This window comes from Diplotaxodon limnothrissa, linkage group LG20 (genome assembly GCF_057381915.1).
Source record: "Diplotaxodon limnothrissa isolate DT_005_m linkage group LG20, D_limnothrissa_male_GT1.1, whole genome shotgun sequence".
Taxonomy (NCBI): Eukaryota; Metazoa; Chordata; class Actinopteri; order Cichliformes; family Cichlidae; genus Diplotaxodon; species Diplotaxodon limnothrissa.
Genome location: NC_140615.1, coordinates 21,507,849 through 21,525,482, shown reverse-complemented (window position 1 = coordinate 21,525,482; position 17,634 = coordinate 21,507,849). Strand labels below are relative to the sequence as shown.

Below are 17,634 nucleotides of genomic sequence, written 5' to 3'. Positions count from 1 at the left end.
ATGTCACAATGATGCCATAAAGTTTTACAAAATCTTAAATCTTAATCTTATATCTTAAAAATATAATGTTTTATAGCTTATAAAGGCCAAAGATTTCAGCCAATTCTGTTCAAATCATATGGGCAAAGATAATACAATACACCATTAAGCATCACATATTTAGTATGTAATGCTTCAAGGTCATAGGTCAAAGGTCAGACATCAGCATGTTGCAATAAAAACATCAACGTTTTAGTATAGACCTTGCTCTTCGGAGGGGGGAGGTGCTGGTCTCTGAGTGCTCTTGTTGGTTATATGATGTTCCCTCGCAGTTGCATAAGCTCATCAGTCCTTCAGCCAGATAAGCTAAAAATTGCCTCCTACCTCTTTTTCCAAATCATTTTTCCAAAACTTGGTCAGGGAAAGGTGTTAAGGAGATTTTATAAGGAGTTGGAAAAGCGTGCTGTGCAGTGATTTCAGTTACACTAGGTGTCTTAATGAAATGAAGGCAGAGATCGTTGACATAGGTTCACTGTGCTGTTCCACACAAGACATAACAGAGAACCATAGGTGAAAAACATCACCTAACTAGAAAAGTAACTTCTTTTTTAAAGACAGATGAATAAAGAGCCTGAAAGTGAAATGAAATGTTTGTCACATTGAGATTTTTTGCTCATCCTGTCCGCACATTATTTTCTCTTCCTGCTAGAGAGATGATCCAGTTGTTATTAAAGCTTTCTGTGACTTAAGTTGGAATAATCAATGATTGCAAAGGCAACAATAGAGCAAAAACAGAACTAGTGCAAATAGAATTTTATTCAACTTTCATGATCATTTAAATATTCCACATTCATTTTTTAAATATATATTTTATGTTCTTTGTGTAAGGCAAAAATTTAAGACATTGAGTCATAATATGATAATTTCACAGCTCACCTGTGGCTTTAAGGGGTTTGAAAGTTTAAAATATGTCTGAAGTGAAATGGAAAAAGCATTCCTAATTAATATTTATGTGATCTGTGCCACCTGTCAGTTGATAGGTTTTAAATCTGGGGTGGCTGTAGCTCAGGAGGTAAAGCAAGTCACCTACTAACCGGAAGGTTGGTGGTTTGATCCTAGGCTGCTCCAGTCTGCATGTCAAATATCCTTGGGAAGGTACTAACCCCAGGTTGCTCTCCGATGCATTTATTGGAGTGTGACTGTGTGTATGAATGTTAGTTAGACAGCACTAAAAACTGTCTAAAAATCACTAAAAAGTGATTGGGTGAATGAACGAGTTTTGTGAAGCACTTTGAGTAGAAAAGCGCTATATATAAGAACCAGTGCATTTACCAAATCTGTTTCTATGCCCGTGAATCTCTGTTAAGCTTTACATGTGATAGTGGGGTATAAAAAAAATCACTGATTTTTTTGAACAATGACAGATGGTGCACTTTTATGAGCTGTGGAACAGCATTATCGCTTTTCCTTTTATAAAGAACGGTCCAATGTATCCTCTTCTAAAGGTAATGAAGGAAGCAAATACTCTTCTCAGTATTTAGAACAGCGGGCCCCAACCCCCGGGCCACGGACGGTTGGGGTACTGGTACCGGTCCGTGAGTTGTTTGGTACTGGACTGCAAGAGTTGAGGCTCGGGTGTGATATTCATGGTTTTCAGGGTTTTTATCATTATTTTTTTAACGTTTTTATCGTTAACCTGGTTTCCTTGGGTCTTTTCCCATGTGTTATGAATAATTTTTTTTTTGGTACCAGTGCTGGTTTTATTTTGTTGTATTTATCCGCAACACCTTAAATGTCGGTCCGTGAAAATATTGTCGGACATAAACCGGTCCATGGCGCAAAAAAGGTTGGGGACCGCTGATTTAGAAGATTTCAATGTGGCTCGCATTAAGTCATGAACCTTCCTCAGCAAATTGTCTTCCCTGTCAACAGGGGGTTCAGATGTATCACAGATAATCTTAACTGGTTCTCAATGTGTTTATTTACTTCCCAGGCAACAGTGATGTTAGGAGTGTATCATACATTTACATCCAAATCTATACTCTGAGGAAAGAAAAATAAATCACAAGCACCTCATACTTGAATTTTCAAAGTTGCCAAATCGAGGAACAAATGAATCAAGAACCAATGGGTACAAATCAGTCATTTTCTAAAACAAAAACATCTCTAAATATATCTTCTGAGAGAGAGAGAGAATATGTATGAAACATATTAAAGTTATTTTAATTAAAAAGCACTGTTTACGGGTAGGGGTTGAATTACTGACTCATTAACGACGTTGCAAATGCCAAATGAGTTCACCCGATAACAAGCTAATGTAGGGCAACGATCATCAAAGTCAAATGGGAGGCAACATGGATGCTCACCGCTTGATGTAGGCCAATGTCATAAGGCATATAGCAGCAACTGGAGCCTGAATCTGCTCCATTGTATTTTGTTTTCTCATCATGAGTAGAAATATATTGCACTTTGAAGACAAAATGAAAAAATAATCTCACAGGTAACAACAGACACAAGTACCACAGAAGAGAGTCATGCATGTCCTGATGGGCTCCTTGGAGGCCTCTTTTGAGGTAAGTCTACCACGGTGAAGCTGAATCTCTGTAGCACGGTCCGAGTCGCGGAGGGTTAACCGTCCTTTGGAGGAGGCGGCCCAAACTGCTGCGCTTCATAATCTTTTGAGGGTATCTATTTGAATACTGGTGAACAGACATCTCCCTTTGCGGCTGTGTTTTAGAGGCATTTAAGCGCAGTTTAGCAGCCTGCCCTCCCGCTTGCTTTTCCTCTTGTGGTTCTTGGCAAACGTCACTTTTCTCGTAGAACACAAACGCCCGCGTCACACCGCTGGGTCGCCATCGAGGTAACAACTTCCCAAGAGTCGATAACTGGGTCGTAACATTCGATACTGCTGAGGAGAGAGTTCCCGTCATATCTGGAGAAATGGAGAGGAACTGAGAGTTTGAAACACAGCAGGAAACAGAGCTGAGTGAAGCCACTGAACAAGATCACATTACTACTGTCTGACAAGCTTGCTGCAGAATGCTGTACCGATTCTAAGTTAAATCAGACAATTCACCTTCAACCCTGAAACACGTTGTGTCTACAGCTGTCTGCGTACATTAGTACCATGAAGAACAAATATGAAAACACAGTAGTAACTGCTGCTCAAATATCACTAATGTACAGTTAAAGTCAAAAGATTGCATGCACTCATTGTGCGCATGAATGTTGTGGTAATTTGGGACTTTTAATGATTTTGGTTATTGGTTCTTTATCAGGGTGGCATTTTTGTATAGCATACATCTTTAATGACTATAATAACAAGATTTGGGTGCACAAGTGTTTTTTAATTTCTCTAGTCAGGGTCCTTACAGGGCTAAAAGTATACATGGAGGCTCAAATATATGTTGTATGATGTTAGGGTTTGGGCTCATTGTCCTGTTAGAGCCCCCAGTTGTTTCCAAGTTGCTCTGAATTTAAACCACTTACAGATGCCTTTGCTTTGTCACTTTGGGGAATTCTGAAAATGAAATGCACTGAATGTTTAAGAAGAAGATTTTAATTACACTGAAATGCTAGAAGGGAAGAAAAAAAGGAAAAGGCAAAACACAACAAAGACAAAGCAGGGACTGCTTTGGTAAAAAGTTTTTTATCTTGAGAAAATACAATCAAGGAAACAATGTTTATAAGTATCAGATGAGCGAGTTTGAAGGTTAATTAGATGTCAAGAAACTACTGTTAATATACTATGAAACACGACTGTGCATTGCAGAAAAAAATGAACAAATGAAAAAATAAACAAATCTGTGTGCTTTGCCCGTAGCTTCCAGTGTTTGCATCTCCACTGCAGTCTCTGAAATTAATGACCAGGCTGAACCCGCTAATGTGATCTCAACCTCAGTTTGTATTAGTTCACATTTTTGCTCAGCTTTACCGTTTTCTTTTCAGTTCAGTTTACTTTCACAACGTTTCCAGAGTCGACGTGCTTGTTTTAAGTTGAGCTTTTACGGTTTGAATATGTTTAGTTTAAGTGTCAGTTTAGTTTTTCTGTTCTGGGACTATTCGTCATGAGCATGACTCAAGAAGGTCAGAACCTGTATTACAATACGAACACATGGCTCACAACCATGTGGGCACTCCAGTTTGAGTAAACATAATGTCCTCCTAATGTTTGTTGTGCTTACATTTTTGAACAAATATACTAAAACTAAAGCATGTTTTAATTGTAATTATTTTTCTAAGGATGTGGTATTGTTTCAGTAACTATAATAAACTGGGGTCTGACCCAAGATAAATGGAATATGGTGGGATTACATTATGCATTCATGTTAAAAAAACATTTCCTTTATGCAATCATTAAAATTCTCATGTCTGTGTGCAGACTTGCTGAAAATACATATGTGATCTATTCTTTACTATTAATGTGCGCACTGTATGCAAGGAGCTATGGGACATTCTTTCTGTACACCAGCTGCTCTATGCTGAGTAAAATCAGGAACAAAACCCATAATCTCTGTAAAAATACATTCTGAGGCTCAGTCGAAGCCTGAGTGCTCAAAAGTTGTTTTTTTTAGTGCTACATTCTCTACTTGTGTTTCTCCACACAGCGTGAAGGGATTCCTCGTGTTATCACTGGGACAAAAAGCAGTCAGTAGACTTGACAGACCATTCCTTCAGAAAGCATTTATACTATGAGAATAACGATAATGTATTGAAACTGGTTTCACTTCATAGTCTACATGGAAAGAAGGCACAATAACCCAAAAGCCTACCAATATTCATATCATATGTGAGCGCTGTATTAAGTAAAACCCCTTTAGGACTATTGCCACAGCAATGGAACTCTTTCTTACCCGGCGATGGCGTAGAGTCGCCCTCGGAGAACGGTGGCTCCTACATAACACCGAGGAGTCGTCATACTGGCTACAGTGGTCCAGTAGTCTGTTCTGATGTTGTAGACTTCGACGGAGTCAAGGTGTGAAACGCCATCAAACCCTCCCACTACATAAATGTGGTCATTGAGCAAAGCCACACCGGCCCCTGGAAACAGCAGGAAGGCGTCAACAGACAGCAGCACAGCTCGCAGGAATTTGGATCGGATATCAGTGTGACCATAGCTCAAAAAGTTGTACTGAGTATCTGTGACAGTGGCCCATTTTATGTATGATGTTCTGTGTTTACTACACCATGCATCAGCAGCAGTGTGAATGGGAGAGCTAACAAAGCATCAAGGAAACAGCAAAAGGTCAGCTGTCTGGAGGAGATGCGTGCTTCCCACTCCAACAGCTTCTTGTTATATGCCTGAACTTCCATCCATCCATCCATCCATTCGCTTCCGCTTGTCCTTTTCAGGGTCGCGGGGGGCGCTGGAGCCTATCCCAGCTGTCATTGGGCGAGAGGCAGGGTACACCCTGGACAGGTCGCCAGTCTGTCGCAGGGCTAACACATAGGGACAGACAACCGTTCACACTCACATTCACTCGCACATTCACACCTAGTGGCAATTTGGATTATCCAATTAACCTATCCCCACAAGTTGCATGTCTTTGGACGGTGGGAGGAAGCCGGAGTACCCGGAGAGAACCCACGCAAACACGGGGAGAACATGCAAACTCCACACAGAAAGACCCCGGCCTGATGGTGGAATTGAACTCAGGACCTTCTTGCTGTGCGGCAACAGTGCTAACCACCGTGCTGCCTGAACTTGCAACTTCAAATTTTTGCCGTTTTTTTTTTTGTAGTCAGCAGCACACTGTGGTCAAGTCTGTTAACATGACTGAAACACAAAAAAAAACTTTCAAAACCAGCATCTCTTGCTCAATCACTTTCACTGTCTTTAAGTTTAGATTAACATTTGATTGGAAGCTTTTAGAAATATTAAATAAATAATTTTACAAATGAGGAAAATAACATGGTCCCTGTTTATGTTTTATTTTTAAATAAATACCAATCCATGGGCATGTGCAGAGAAAGGATAATAGATACACATGACAAAGGATGTTGAATATGGAGCTGCCAAGCAAGAGGAAAAAAAGCCCACAGAGGGGGTTAATGGGTGTAGTGAAGGAGGACATGCAGAGGGTTGGTGTGACAGAGGAGGATGCTAGGAATAGGTGAGATGGAGGAAGATGATCTACTGTGGGAACCCAAAACAAGGGAGCAGCTGAAATTAGGAGACAATAACTTGCAGTGGATTGATACTCGATGTCAGCAGAAAGTCAAAACCAAGCCATCGGTAATGTATCCAAACTGGAAAAAAGATTGATTGGCGCATCCCTGATGTTTTATTACCTACCTGACCGTTTGGTGGCCATGGGTGTGACACTAGTCCAGTGGCCTGTGTGTGGGTCATACCGCTCCACCGAATTCAGGATGTTTAGCCCATCATAGCCACCTGTCAAGAAATGGATGGTCAGAAAACTAATCATGATGAGCTTGTTTATGCTGCTGTTCAACAGAGTTCTAACTAAAGACTGTGATGTCTCCTACTGGCTTGTAAATTCTTTATTGTGAAGACTCAAGCTGAGCGTTTTGACACTCGCCATCTTAACTTTTTAAAACGCTCATTTTGTACCAACTTGACAGGCCCACTTAAAAGCGCCTTCTGCTATGTCATCCTAACAAACATTATGCTTTGCATGCACATGCAAACATAAAGACTGACTGAGGGCACACATCAGGAAAGCTGAGGTCTGTTTTTCCATTCACTACGGTAAAATCTAATTTCTTTCTAAAGGGAATCAGGGACAGGTTTCACTTTTCAGACCCAGAAGCTACGTGCACCTTGTATATGACGTAAAAAAGATCTTTTTGGTTTATTTTATGAGCTAAAGCAGAGATTACCTTTGAGGTCAGAAGGAGAATATAAGCAGTTTTCTAAAGAAATCTTAACCAAAACGCTAACGTTATGGCTATGCCTACTTTCCCTAATTTCTAAAAAGTTATGAACCACACGATTAACCGAAAAACCAGCCAGAAAAAAAGACGCATTAACATAGTTTTTCTGACACGAAACAAAGACGAAATGATAACTCAGTTTTTATATTTGCCTGCACTGGAAAACATGGAGTTCTCATTGCATTGTGGGTTGCTTGCAGCCTTAATGTGTCTGTCAGAGTTAGTCAGCTATCAAAGTAATTTATCCTGTAGGAGTTTTTGAGAGGAGTCCAATGACTGAGTACAAACTGCCTCCTGACATCTTCTGAGGGAAACCAACTTTGGATAAACTCTTTAGGTGAACAGCCAAGAATTACTACTGTCATAAACGACAAGGAGCTCTAAAAGACATGCCTGTGAAATGGTTATTGCTGGAGAAAATGAAGACAGCTTCCACGAAACTGATGGTAGAGTGTTTCAGAACAACTGACTATGTTAAAATGGTTTTACTTCATGCTTTCATTGTTATAAATAAAAGGAAAGGAGGGTGAGAATTAGTCTTATAATCACATACTGTATGTATAAAATGGTAGTTGCTTCATGATTTGCTTCAAATGTCTACTGCTCAAGTGATCTCTGACCCCAGCCTACCCTTTCTTGATGAGTTTATGGTCTCAATTGCTAGTTTCAAGTCTTAAAGAATACAACGTGTGTTCGTTTCTTAGAATACCATCTTCGCTAGAGTCAAAAAGATCGATGAAATGTAGGTGTTATGACTTTAGCTGAGACCAAGAGGAGAGACAAACCTCTGGGAGGGTTGCGTCAGGAAGGGCATCTGATGTGAAAACCTAAATCAAATATGCAGAGCTACACACTGGTGACCTGTAGCTTCAGCGCAAATCAACACCCAGCATTTCCAACTTTTCTGTTCCACCTATACAGGCTTGCTAAATTTTCCAGTCAATGAAAATAAAAATCAGAACAAAGTAAATGGATGAAAAAGAAGAATTAACTGTACAAAACCAACAACAAAAACTCCATCCTCAGTCACACAGCACTAGCCATAATAGTTTGACGTGTGCATTTTCAGTCATAGTGACTACTTTTTTGTACTCAGTCATCACAACATGGAAAACTTCTGCTTAAGGGGTAATCTGAGCATAGGGTGCCCCTTGCATTTTGCAAATTTGAAAATGAAACGCACTGATTGTTTAAGAAGATTTTAAAGAAAAAAAAAAGGGAAAAGGCAAAACACAACAAATATAAACCAGGAACTGCTTTGTGAAAGGTTCCCTACTTCACATAATGATAAAATACAATCAAGAAAACCATGTTTTAAGTATCAGATATGAGAGTTTGAAGGCTCATTAGATGTCAGAAACACATGACTGTGCATTGGAGCAAAAGCTGAACAAATGAAAAACAAATCTGTGCTTTGCCTGTAGCCCCCAGTGTTTGCACCCTAATGCAGTCACTGAAATCAATGACCACGCTGATTTTCGTGATGATTTTCATAAATCATTACGATATGAAAACATCCAGATGTTGACGGATGAAACAGTCAAGGGTTATAGGTCTATGTCTACCTTTTATATACAGTCTATGCTGGTTTTCAGGTTAATATTTGGGCCCATGTGATAATCAAATTTTGATGACTGTGTATTTTTGCCTCCATACCTAGACAGTATATAAGCCCGCTGGCCACCACCAAACCAGCTCCTTCTCTAGCTGTCTGCATATCACCCAGCATGCTCCACTGGTCGATGTTTGGATCATATCGCTCCATGCTGGTATGACGCCGACTGCCATCGAAGCCACCAGCAACATAGATCATATCTGTCAAGAGCCAATAACAACACAGCTCTCTCATTAAACATGAAAAATGGAGATGGACAAAGAAAATCACAGGCGATTTCAGAGAAGGGACTAAGCTCACTGAGCATAGAATGTCTCTGACCTCCAAGTGTTGTAGCTCCAGCAAGGCCTCGCCGAACATTCATGGTTGCGACGGTGTACCAAACACCGTCCTCATCCGCTGTGTAGTCCAGGCACTCCACGGAGCTGAGCCGCGACCGGCCGTCATAGCCCCCGATCACATAGACTCTATCGTGCAAAGAAACGGTGGCCACGTAACGCCTTTTCCGTGCAATATTCTGTTTAAGACACAAGTGTCAAACTCATTTGAGTTCATGGGCCACATACAGTCTAATTTAATCTACAGTGGGCATTGCATTATAACTAAAAAGAAATCAACTCTGCAGACATCAACCAGAGGCAGAGCAAAAGACACGTGAACTGAAATCTATTAGAATTCTTTTCAAAGCAAAGATGATAGTAGAAATCTATCTTCCAGGGAAAAAGCTTTTCAAAATCCCATGTTTGGGGAAAGACAGGAAACTCTTTAAGCCGAGCTGCTTTTCACTATACTTGTTATCACTATAATTAAAGTAAATTTAGATAATTCTTCACAATAACTGCAAAAAAGAGGTGTTCAAACTTGCTTTTAGAACAACTTTTGCCATTTTGAGATATAAGAAAGCTGAAAGCAGAAGCCTGAGTAAAAGACAACCCTTAACACCCTACACCCTCACAAATTTACCAGCCATTAGAAAATACTGTATTCTGTAGAAGTCATTTTAATTTTAAAGGTTATTTTTTATTCTTTATTAAGTTATCGATTTACAAAACAGGTGCTGAAAAGCATGAGATGTCTTAATAAACATCTATTTCAAATTCAAATTCAAATTCAAATTTTATTTGTCACGTACACAGTCATACACAGTACGATATGTAGTGAAATGCTTGGACAACTGCTCATGACCTAAAGAAAACAAAAAGGAAAAGGCTATGAATAAGATAGGAAATAAATATGAAAAATTAAAAAGGGTAAATTTAACTAGGACGGAATAAAATATAAATTAAGGTTAAAAATGAAATAACTGTACAACACAAATTAGAATGAAGGGTAAATTTAACTGGGAAAGAATAAGATAAAATATATAAATTAAAGTTGAAAATAAAATAACTGTACAACAAAATACACAATACACAGTATAGAACTATATAAGAATGTATGAAGAAATATAAATAAATATATACACAATAACAGCAGCTGTACAAGTATTAACTGGAAATGAAGAATATAATGTCCAGTGTTGTGCAATCCACATTTTGTCTTGTGCAGTGCAAATATGCTTAAAGTGATTTAAGTGATACAATATTTCACTTTACAGATCAAAGCTGTACAGTTTTCGTTTCTGAAGAGGATTTCATGTGTTCATGATTCAAACAACTTCACATTTAATTTTCTGTCCATTTCTTGTGTAATGTGGGCATCATGAAAAACCTTGCATTTCATTGACAAATTGGAAGCAATTTATGAGTTCAATAACACGTTCACACTTTGCACTGCATGTTTGACACCCCTGGTTCAACAGCCAAATACATGCATCAAATTAATACTTACAGGCAGAAAGGTCCACTCTTGAGTTTTGGGATCATATTTTTCAACTATGTCTATTGGTGACTGCTGGCTGCCAAACCCACCGATAACCAGCAGGACTTCTTTGGCACCTTAAAAGAAAGTAACGTATTTTACAAAGCTTCTGTCTACAAGACAAGTATTTAGCTAAAGTGCAGTTGAAAACTGGATTCCTACCTAATCTGGCTTGTGTGCGTGGGCCTTGCATCTCACTCCTCAGCTCCGGTCTTAAGTGGAATTTCTTGGCTTCATCAACAAGGTCTCGACATGGCAGGCTACACCGAATGAGAGGCTAAGACGAGTAAAAACTTGCTTAATTACGGTGTGATAAAACTTGACAGAAAAATCTTTCATAGGAGGCTTGGCATGTGATTACACAACAACCCACAAAGCGTCGCCTGGCTCACCTCAGTATCAATGACATCTGTAATGTAGCGGGGGGTCAGCAGCGGCATCCGAACAAACTCCAGCATGTCTGGCAGGTAGGGCTCCCGCTCTTTGCGGTTGTGTTTGACCCAATTTAACACGGCCTCGAATACAGGCTCCTCCGAGTCCACCTGCATACCAACAACATATACAGTAATAACACCTGATAGTAAATCTACACAACACTGAAGGATTTGCTAACAGCTGCAATTGAACTATTGCACAAGACTGATTTTTGATGCAAGCTTTTTTTCAATAAATATAATTACTTGTGGCAAGACTAGTGGCAACAATTCAAGAGACTTCTGCAACTGCAAAGACAAAATGTACAAAGGTGAAACAGCGCAGTCTGCTAAAATAAACTTCAAATCCTCAAAGATGACAGAAAACTTTAACTGAAGGCAAATTATGCGTGACTACGATTTACATGTATGGTCTGGTTTTATTTTAAAAACAACAAATATGACAGGAAAGACAATTTGACAGAACTTGTGATCTATAAATCATCATGTGATAATAACTATGTTTTCACAAAGCGGGGTATGTGGTTGGGAAACAGGAATTTCCTGAGCACAAAGCCAAACTTAAATCAGATTCACTTCTCTGCAATTTCATTGTCAGGTCAATCCACAACACTGACTGGAACTTGGGTGGTTGGGTTGTTGGGGGGGGAGGTCACAGACTGATTCTGTAGCAGGTTTATACTTGCTTTTCATTTTTGGCGCTTAGATTGTTGACAGATATTATAGAAGCTGTGAAAGTCAAGCTCAATTTACATTAAATCAACTATTTGTTTCAGGGATCTTAGACTGAAATTTAACTATTTCAGTAGTACTGCAGACTAAAGTTATCACACTTAACTGAAATAAAACTTTGTGAACTTGCAAAATGAACTAAAAACAAAATAAAAATAAAGTGGAAATGTCCTCATTTTAGTTTATTTTAGTAAAATCTATATAAACTGTCTGATGAGGCTTTAGTGCATTTGTAGATATACAATGTCTATGTAACTGTGACGCAACAGCCTTCACAAAAAGTCATGTTTGAACTGCAATTGACTATGTGCACGTTAGCATATGCTACTTCCGGTGCGGAAACTCCTGTGGGGAGCTTTGTTTCCGGTGTCCTATTCACACCCTGTTTACGGTCCAAAACAAGTTAAGCAAATGAATTAATCAAGCGGCGATTTACATTTCTATAGATGTCTTGGGCATTTACCCAATATATCTGTAAATGATATTCATCGACTTGTCGATATTTTTTCCCCTGCGCCTCAGAGCAAAAGAGAAAAGGGATTCAAATGTTATATTTCTCAGCTGTCCCTCGTTTATCGCGGGTGTTATGTTCTAAAAATAACCAGCGATAGGTGAAATCAAGTAGCCAATTTTATTTTTTTTGACGGTGCAAAACGTTTGGTGGATATTGTGGACATCCAGTACTGCACTTCAGAGTCACACTGCTAGCGATCGATGCAGCGATTCTGTACTGTACAGGAGAGACGGCATGGAGGAGATCGTCTGCAGCGATCAGGACGCAGGACACAATGTGCACTAAAAAAAATCTGTGAAACAGCGAGGTGAAAGGTGAACCGCGTTATTAGCGAGGGACCACTGTAATTTTGAAGGTAAGTCACAACATACCCTTCGTAAATACTAATGTATAGAAACCCTTACCAGCAATCATTCATTTTTTGTGTGGCTTTTTTCACGGTTTGTTAACGGTTTGTTTGTGTACTTGACTAGCTGATATCAACATAACGGGGAAACATCTGGTTTGACTATTCTTCACCTGTAGTTTGAATGCTGAACATTTGCCTGTTTAAATCATAAGACCAGTCACTATACAGAGATGTGCTTCTGAATGTGGACGATGTGTCTTCTGCTGCAGTAATGCAGTTCTGCTTGTGTTGAGTGATGTAAACAACTGATCGATCTAAACTCTTTAAACGTCAAAATTGATCATTAGATTTTTTATGACACAACAGTGGTGAGTGTTCCCACCTTCTGCTCTTTGTAACTTAACGCGATCTTTCCGTTTTCGAGTTTTGGACATGATTTTGGAGTATATCTTCGCAGTAGCGATTGACCGCAAAGTAAAGCTACCGGAAATGTACAACCATACATCCAGTCTCAAACCAGGAAGTTAGCATTTTCTCGTGCACAGGGTCAATGCCTGTTTGGATTTCCCTAAATCTTCCCCCTGATAAATATCCTCCATATAACTCATACTAACCAAGGAAACTAAAATTAAATATTTTCAAACTACAGAAACTAAAATGAAACTAATAAAGCCACTCTGGAAAGTAACTGAAAGGGAACTGAATTAAAAACAAATACAAAACTATATCGCTAACTCTCATGCAGACAAAAACGTTACCAGGCAACTTTCAGGTGCTTGGAGTTACAAATTTTACATCATCCAGCAACAAAACACAAAGCAGCATTCACAGCACATTTAAAAAGATCTTTAAAGAGAAGCAAGCTTCCCTGCATGCAGTTTTCCTACCTGAATTTCGTCACATTTTATTAGCTTTTCCACTTCTGTCTGGCTCAGCAGCATGAACTCCTCATGCTGAACCACCTCGGAGAAATGCTTCTGGGAGAAGAGCTCAGCGGCCTGCATCAGGTCAAGGCAGTTGTGCGTCTCTGCAAAGTCTCGAATGCCCAGACAGTTGGAAGGATCGAGTTGGCTCTCCAAAAAATCACAACACGCTCTTTTCACCCCTAAGGAAGAGGGAGATAGGTTTGTACACACATGCACCATTTGTAGCCTTAACTCTTTCAAAAACCAGCATGTAATTCTCTCTTAATTTGGAAACGCAGAAAGCATTTTAATGGAATAGTACCACTGTTTAATAAACATTTCACTATCACACCAACCAAATTAGAAAGTAGAATTTTAAATTGATGATTAAGCCTAAAAAGAATTATTACATCACATTTTCTGCGGTTCCCAGCAGACTATAATAATTCTGGATGATATGATTAATATTACAAACAGACTCATGCACTCTACAAAAATATATTTTTGCAACATTCGCTGTCATTTTTTTTGTTTTACCCCATATAATCTTATTTTATATAAGATTATATGGGGTCCACTAAGATGAGCTGGATGAGGCGGCCAGGGAGCGGGAGGTCTGGGCTCTCCTGCCCACTCATCCTGGCAGAAGATGGATGGATGCATGGATTTTTCCAGGTGCCATACAAGGTATGAATACTGAATACAACACTGGATGACTGATAGATTACACTGCCGTAACTGGGGTTCAAATTAAGCCCTTACGTTGTTGCATGAATGGACTGGGGAATTAAAGATGATCCATTTAAATCTGTAACTGGATGAATTTCCCAGTTACTAACGTTTGCGAAAGTGACTTATTTCAACAAGCCTGCTTACTAAAACTCCAAAATCCAACATTACAACAACCCAGTTTATTCTACTGGGTAGACACATAAACTGACCTAAATCATGCTAAAACTAATACATTACTGCCTGCAAGAGGAAACAATTCAAACCTTGTAATACCTGGTAAAATTTATTTTTGAGGACACTGAATAAGACATTTCAAGATCTGGGGTTACAGTCATGAGAAAAGATGGCTTAAGCAAACTCTTTAATCATTATGTTTATATTCTTTAATCATAACACTGCACTTTAATCAACATGAACACTGTAAATATGCCACATTTACCCATACACACTAATTCGTATCAGCAGACTGTGGTAAACAGACATAATTATATTATGTTATATTAACATGTTAAACAAAGTTATAAAAGCTCAAAACACAGAAGCTTCTGAAGACAATGTCAAAACCAGAGACAATTATGAGAAACTTTTTAAATCAAGGTACAGCTCTGAACTTACCTTTGAGCTGTAGCAAACACGCTGCAGGGAGCAGCTCTTGTACGTTCTCCACCGTGACAAGCACAGTCTCTGTGTAGACAAAGTCCAACAAGATCTCCATAGTGGATGCCGTGAGCCCCTGAATGTCGACAAAAGATTTCCCCTTTTCTGCAAGCTACAGAGCCACAAGAACACATTTATTTGAAGGATTACTTTTGAGAATCATCCTGCATTTTAGGCAAATGTAACACCACCTTAAGACACCCAGAAAGGCCAACAAAGAAAAAAAAACAGCATAAAAGAGTGCATCAGGAATGTAACTGGGACATCTATTTTTCAAACATTATTACCTCGCTAGTGAACATGGCACAAAAATAGTCACTGCAGGCAGCCAAGACAATCCGGTGAGCTGGAAAATCAGTGTTCTCCACCCTCAGAGTGATGTCGCAGAGTGTGTTGCTCTTGCGAAGTGAGTTCATTGCATTGAGGATAGATTTGGCATGGGAATTGGTCATGATGTCTTTGGGAGCCATGCTGCTTTGAGAATCCCTTACGGATCTCAAACTACTAAATGAATCTGGAAAAAAGACAGTCTATTTTGAAAACATCCTTTGGGAAGAAAGGTATTCCACAGTAAGCATAAAAGCACGCCACAAGGACACATTTTTATATATTGTACAAGCAAGTCATGCAGCTAGTCAGTGTGTGTGTCTGTCAGTAATTTGTCAGTTGGGTTGAACTGCTGGCTATTCACAAGATAAGTTTGTGACACTTTGTGGGAAATGATAACAGATTCACTATTTTACACCCTTTTTACAACATTTTATAAAAAACAAACAAACAAAAAACCCCAACTGCTAATGAAAATGTACATGAAAAAAAAACCATTTTATATTAACTTTTACATTACATAATACTTACTTAATATATATATACTTTGTATTGTGTATTATTTCTACAATGTTTGTTCTTGACAAGGACAAGAAATAGCATAATTTATTCTGCTTATAGGACAGCAATGGAGAGAAAATACTGACTATCATAGAAGCACTATAGTATTTATAGTGCTGCATTTGCCTGACTTCTGGATTTATTTCTTGCAAACAATTACTTGATTTATTAAGGGGGGGGGGGGGGGGGGGGGGGCGGGCTATCCAATTCTACCTGGCCCTGTGTAAAAACGGAATTGTTACCCTTTTTAAATCATGAATTAACTCCAATTAACCACATTTTTTGGAAATCTGAGTTCAATTTCACTTGCCACACTTTGGTCTGATTACTGCCACACCTACTGAATCAAGAAATTACAAGAGTAACCTGCCTGACAAAGTAAAGTAGGCCAAAAGGCCTCAAAAACCATCATATTATGACATGATCAAAACAGTCACTAACGTCCATTTCTAAGGCTTTGGGACTCCAGTGAACCACGGTGAGAGCCACTAACCACAAAGGAAGAAAACTTGGAACAGTGGTGAACATTCACCAGAGTGGAGTAATTTTGGTAGGCTGGCCAAAAGCCCATCCATGACTGATCCAGGAGGTCTTAGGCATGTCTCACATTTGCCAAAGAACATCTAAATAAACCCCAGAACTTTTGAAATAAATAAATAAATAAACACTCTAAAAATACACTAAAGTTGAACCTTTGGAAGGTTTGTGTCCTGTTACATCTGATGTAAGACTAACACAGCATTTCACAAAAAGAACATCATGCCAACAATGAAAAACGGTGGTGGTAGTGTGATGGTCTAGGGCTTCTTGCTGTAATTCATAGAACAATGAATTCTGCTCTCTACCAGAAAATCCTGAAGAACAATGTGAAGTCATCAGTTTGTCCCATGGAGCTCAAGCATAATTAACATGAGTTACGCAGCAGGATCTGAAACACATAAACAAGTCTGCCTCTTAACGGCTCAAAAAAATAAGATTTTGGACCAGCCTACTAAAATTTTGGACTGAAACCAGATTAAGATGCTTTGGCATGATCTTAAACTGGTCGCTCATACTTGACAACCTTCTTATGTGGTTGTATTAAAATCATTCTGCAAAGAAGAGTGGGACAGATTTTCTCCACACGTGAAAGACTCATTCCCAGTTATCACAAAGACTTCATTGCGGTTCATCCTTCCAAGGGTGGTGTAACAAGTTATCAAGGTTGTAGAGGGCAATTACTTTTGTCCACACAGGGCCGGCTAGGTTTGGATATCTTTACGCCATGAATAAATTAAATCATCATTTAAAACTGTCCTTTGTATTACCTCAGATTATATTTGCCTCATTTTAAAAGTTCTTTGAAGATTTCAAAAGTGAAAAAAATAACTCAGAAAGGGGGCAAATACTTTTCTCATCACTCTACTTCTTGTAGAAAGGCTTAAATGATCAGTTATTTCTATGAATAAAAAAAAACCATATTTAATAACGCTAGTCAAATAAGAGCAATGTGTGTTTTTTTCTTTCCAGACTTTACATTTTTGGAATATTTTTCCACTACAGTCTTGCAAATACAACTTACCGTTAAAAGATCGGAATACTTTTTCCACCACTGGGAGGCAATAACTATAGCTACACATTAGCTAGCAGCAGCCAACGACAGCTGACGGCTAACGCCAACGCTAACAATAACAACTACGAAAACACAGCAATATAAAGTGAGCTGACGGCCAGAAGAAGACAACACATGGAGCGACACACACACACACAAAACAACTTGTAATAATACCTGTCGCAGCAGTAAAAACGTCTAGCTAAGTTGCTCAGCTAGCTAACGTTAGTAGCACCAAAGTCTCCCTGTCCCAGTTCTTTGCTCCCAGTCGTACTGCCTTTAGCAAAGCCCCTCAACTACAGCTACTCCATGACGACCTCTGCCGGGTCACTCTATGCACCGTGAGGACACATATATCGGAACGGCATCATATTAAATCCCGATGGGATTTTTATCCAGCTATAATATCCCGTTGACTAAACTGCAGCAGGTCACAGTAGCAGCAGCAGAGTAGCGACTCCACAGATTGGACGTAAACAGA

General features: G+C 39.1%; 1 protein-coding gene across 1 annotated transcript; it reads right to left on the bottom strand.

Moving 5' to 3' along the window:
* Positions 1-1,334: 1,334 nt before the first annotated feature.
* Positions 1,335-17,609, bottom strand: klhl12 (kelch-like family member 12). Its single transcript, XM_085344625.1, has 12 exons — positions 17,124-17,609; positions 14,962-15,188; positions 14,633-14,786; positions 13,268-13,485; positions 10,744-10,893; positions 10,514-10,628; positions 10,322-10,428; positions 8,813-9,008; positions 8,533-8,691; positions 6,275-6,373; positions 4,833-5,019; positions 1,335-2,911 (listed from the first exon to the last, which is right to left on the bottom strand). The coding sequence occupies exons 1-12, from the start codon at positions 17,179-17,181 to the stop codon at positions 2,785-2,787; spliced, it is 1,797 nt and encodes a 598-aa protein (XP_085200751.1). The 5' UTR covers positions 17,182-17,609; the 3' UTR covers positions 1,335-2,784.
* Positions 17,610-17,634: the final 25 nt, after the last annotated feature.

Excerpts from the sequence above, each read along its gene's own strand:
- klhl12 (XM_085344625.1), bottom strand. The coding sequence starts at position 17,181 with ATGTGTAGCTATAGTTATTGCCTCCCAGTGGTGGAAAAAGTATTCCGA. Across the intron at positions 15,189-17,123 it reads AGTATTCCGATCTTTTAACG|ATTCATTTAGTAGTTTGAGA; the intron begins GTAAGTTGTATT and ends TCTTTTTTCCAG. Across the intron at positions 6,374-8,532 it reads CGGGCTTATATACTGTCTAG|GTGGCTATGATGGGCTAAAC; the intron begins GTATGGAGGCAA and ends ATTTCTTGACAG.